This window comes from Chaetura pelagica, unplaced genomic scaffold (assembly GCF_000747805.2).
Source record: "Chaetura pelagica isolate M959 unplaced genomic scaffold, ChaPel_1.0 scaffold961, whole genome shotgun sequence".
Taxonomy (NCBI): domain Eukaryota; kingdom Metazoa; phylum Chordata; class Aves; order Apodiformes; family Apodidae; genus Chaetura; species Chaetura pelagica.
The window spans coordinates 68,010-69,960 of NW_009952041.1; the positions used below are offsets into that span (position 1 = coordinate 68,010).

The window sequence follows — 1,951 nt, forward strand, 5'->3', positions numbered from 1 at the left end:
TGGGGGGAGGTGGGTGGGCACTCACCTGCAGGCAGACCAGGGCCAGGTAGCCCCACACCTCAGCGTTGGTGTTATTGAGGGCATTGGCTTCAGTGAGAGCATCTTCTGCATCTGCCAGCTCCTGCAGCTTGAGAGAGAGGGGCAGAGGTGGGGATGAAAGGCCAAGAACAGGCAGGAGGGGCCTCAGAACCCACCCAGCAGCTGCTCCTAACAGCCAAAGGAATCAGTGCAACAGGAGCATCTAGCAGGGTTTCCCTCACAGGGATGTGGGGAGAGGATTTAGGACAGGGACAGGCAGTTATCCCAGGGTCAGCATCCCACTCCACAGGCTGCAGGACAAGAGTCTCACTGCTGACCCCCTGGGAACACCCCCTGTGTCCACAGACCAGCTGTGAGAACCTTCACCTCTGGGGACCGAGTGGTCCAGCCCCCCAGGGCCACACACCTGGGGTCCCCAGCCCCTATTCCCATGGCAGGGTGGCTCCCTGGCAGCTTCAGGCAGCTCCTGGGCCACCACTCAGCTCCCTGGCTTAGCTCCACAGCCTTCCTGGAGCTCTGCACTTGGCCAAGGGGGAAACACAAGCTCCAAGTTCCTTCCCTGTTTGCTTCCCTCAGCCAAACTCCCTGGAGGCACCTTGTAAGGTGTAGCTCCAGGAGACACCACGCTGCTGGTGGCTGGGGTGGGTGTCCTTGGCAGCCCTTCAGAGGAGCTGGATCCCTTTGGGCAGGGAAAGCCCCAAGATTCCTGTCTGCTGGCATCCTGCTCCATTCCCTGGTGGTGACATGCAGGTCGTGTGCAGGCAGGCACTGGGAGCAGAGATTCTGTGCTTGCCATGACATCCTGGGGAAGGAGGTGCTGGCAGGGGGGGGGGGTGGGGAGGGATTTCTGCTCCCAGAGCAGCTGCTGAAGGGAACTGACATCTCCTAGGTGAGCAGTGCCACGCTGGGCTGTGATGGGAGGTCACCAGGAGGCACTGGTTTCACAAGCAGCCAAGCTTTTCCCTGGGAAAGGGCAAGTCTTCCCTGTGAGGGTGGTGAGACACTGGAATAGGGAAGCTGTGGCTGCCCCATCCCTGGCAGTGTTGAAGGGCAGGTTGGATGGGGCTTGGAGCAACCTGGGCTGGTGGGAGGTGTCCCTGCCCATGCAGGGGGGTGGATCTAGATGGTCTTCAAGGTCTCTTCCAACCCAAACCATTCCATGATTCTGTGATCATGCCAAAGCAAGCTCTGCATCCCAGCCCACAGAGGCAGCTGAAGCCCAGAGGACCTGGAGGGCCATGCACTTACCCTGTAGCAGGAGATGCCCACCCCCAGCCAGGTGAGACAGGAGGCTGAGTCCTTGCAGGCGAGCAGGTAGGTCTGCTTGGCCTGTTTGTACTGCAGGAGAGAGGTGATGGTGATTCCCTCTGCATCCAACACTGATCTTGGAGGTCCCTCCCAACCCATCCCAGCTACAGATAATGACATCCTGGACCCAAGGGCTGCCATGTACTACTTGAGGTCAAGTTCCCTCCCAGGGGCTCCTCACCTGTTTGTCCCGCAGGTAGATGGAGCCCAGGCGCAGGCAGACCCAGTGCATGTCCACAGCATCCTCCAGGAAGCTCAGGGTCTGCTCATAGCACAGCTTGGCCTCAGCAAAGTCCTCCCTCAGGTAGCAGAGGTGTCCCTTCTGAGCCCAGACATTGGGATTCTGTGCACACAAAACCAGGAGTGAGGAATAGGTTGGGAGCTGGGAGGGGGAGAGACCTGGGAGAGGGGCAGAAAGGAAGAGCTGGCTGGTGTGGTCATCATAGAATCCTAGACTGGTTTGGGTGGGAAGGGACCTTCAAGATCATCTAGATCAAACCCCCTGCGTGGGCAGGGACACCTCCCACCTGCCCAGGCTGCTCCAAGCCCCATCCAACCTGCCCTTCAACACTGCCAGGGATGGGGCAGCCACAGCCTCCCCGGG

General features: G+C 59.8%; 1 protein-coding gene across 1 annotated transcript in view; it reads right to left on the minus strand.

The window, feature by feature from the left end:
- CFAP70 (cilia and flagella associated protein 70) overlaps window positions 1-1,951 on the minus strand; it is a 29,147-nt gene that overhangs the window by 4,896 nt on the left and 22,300 nt on the right. The window contains exons 21-23 of the mRNA XM_010002669.1: window positions 1,529-1,690; window positions 1,288-1,377; window positions 26-127 (exon numbers count right to left, since the gene is read on the minus strand). Of these exons, the coding sequence (XP_010000971.1) occupies window positions 26-127; window positions 1,288-1,377; window positions 1,529-1,690 (354 nt within the window). The remainder of the gene's footprint in view (window positions 1-25; window positions 128-1,287; window positions 1,378-1,528; window positions 1,691-1,951) is intronic.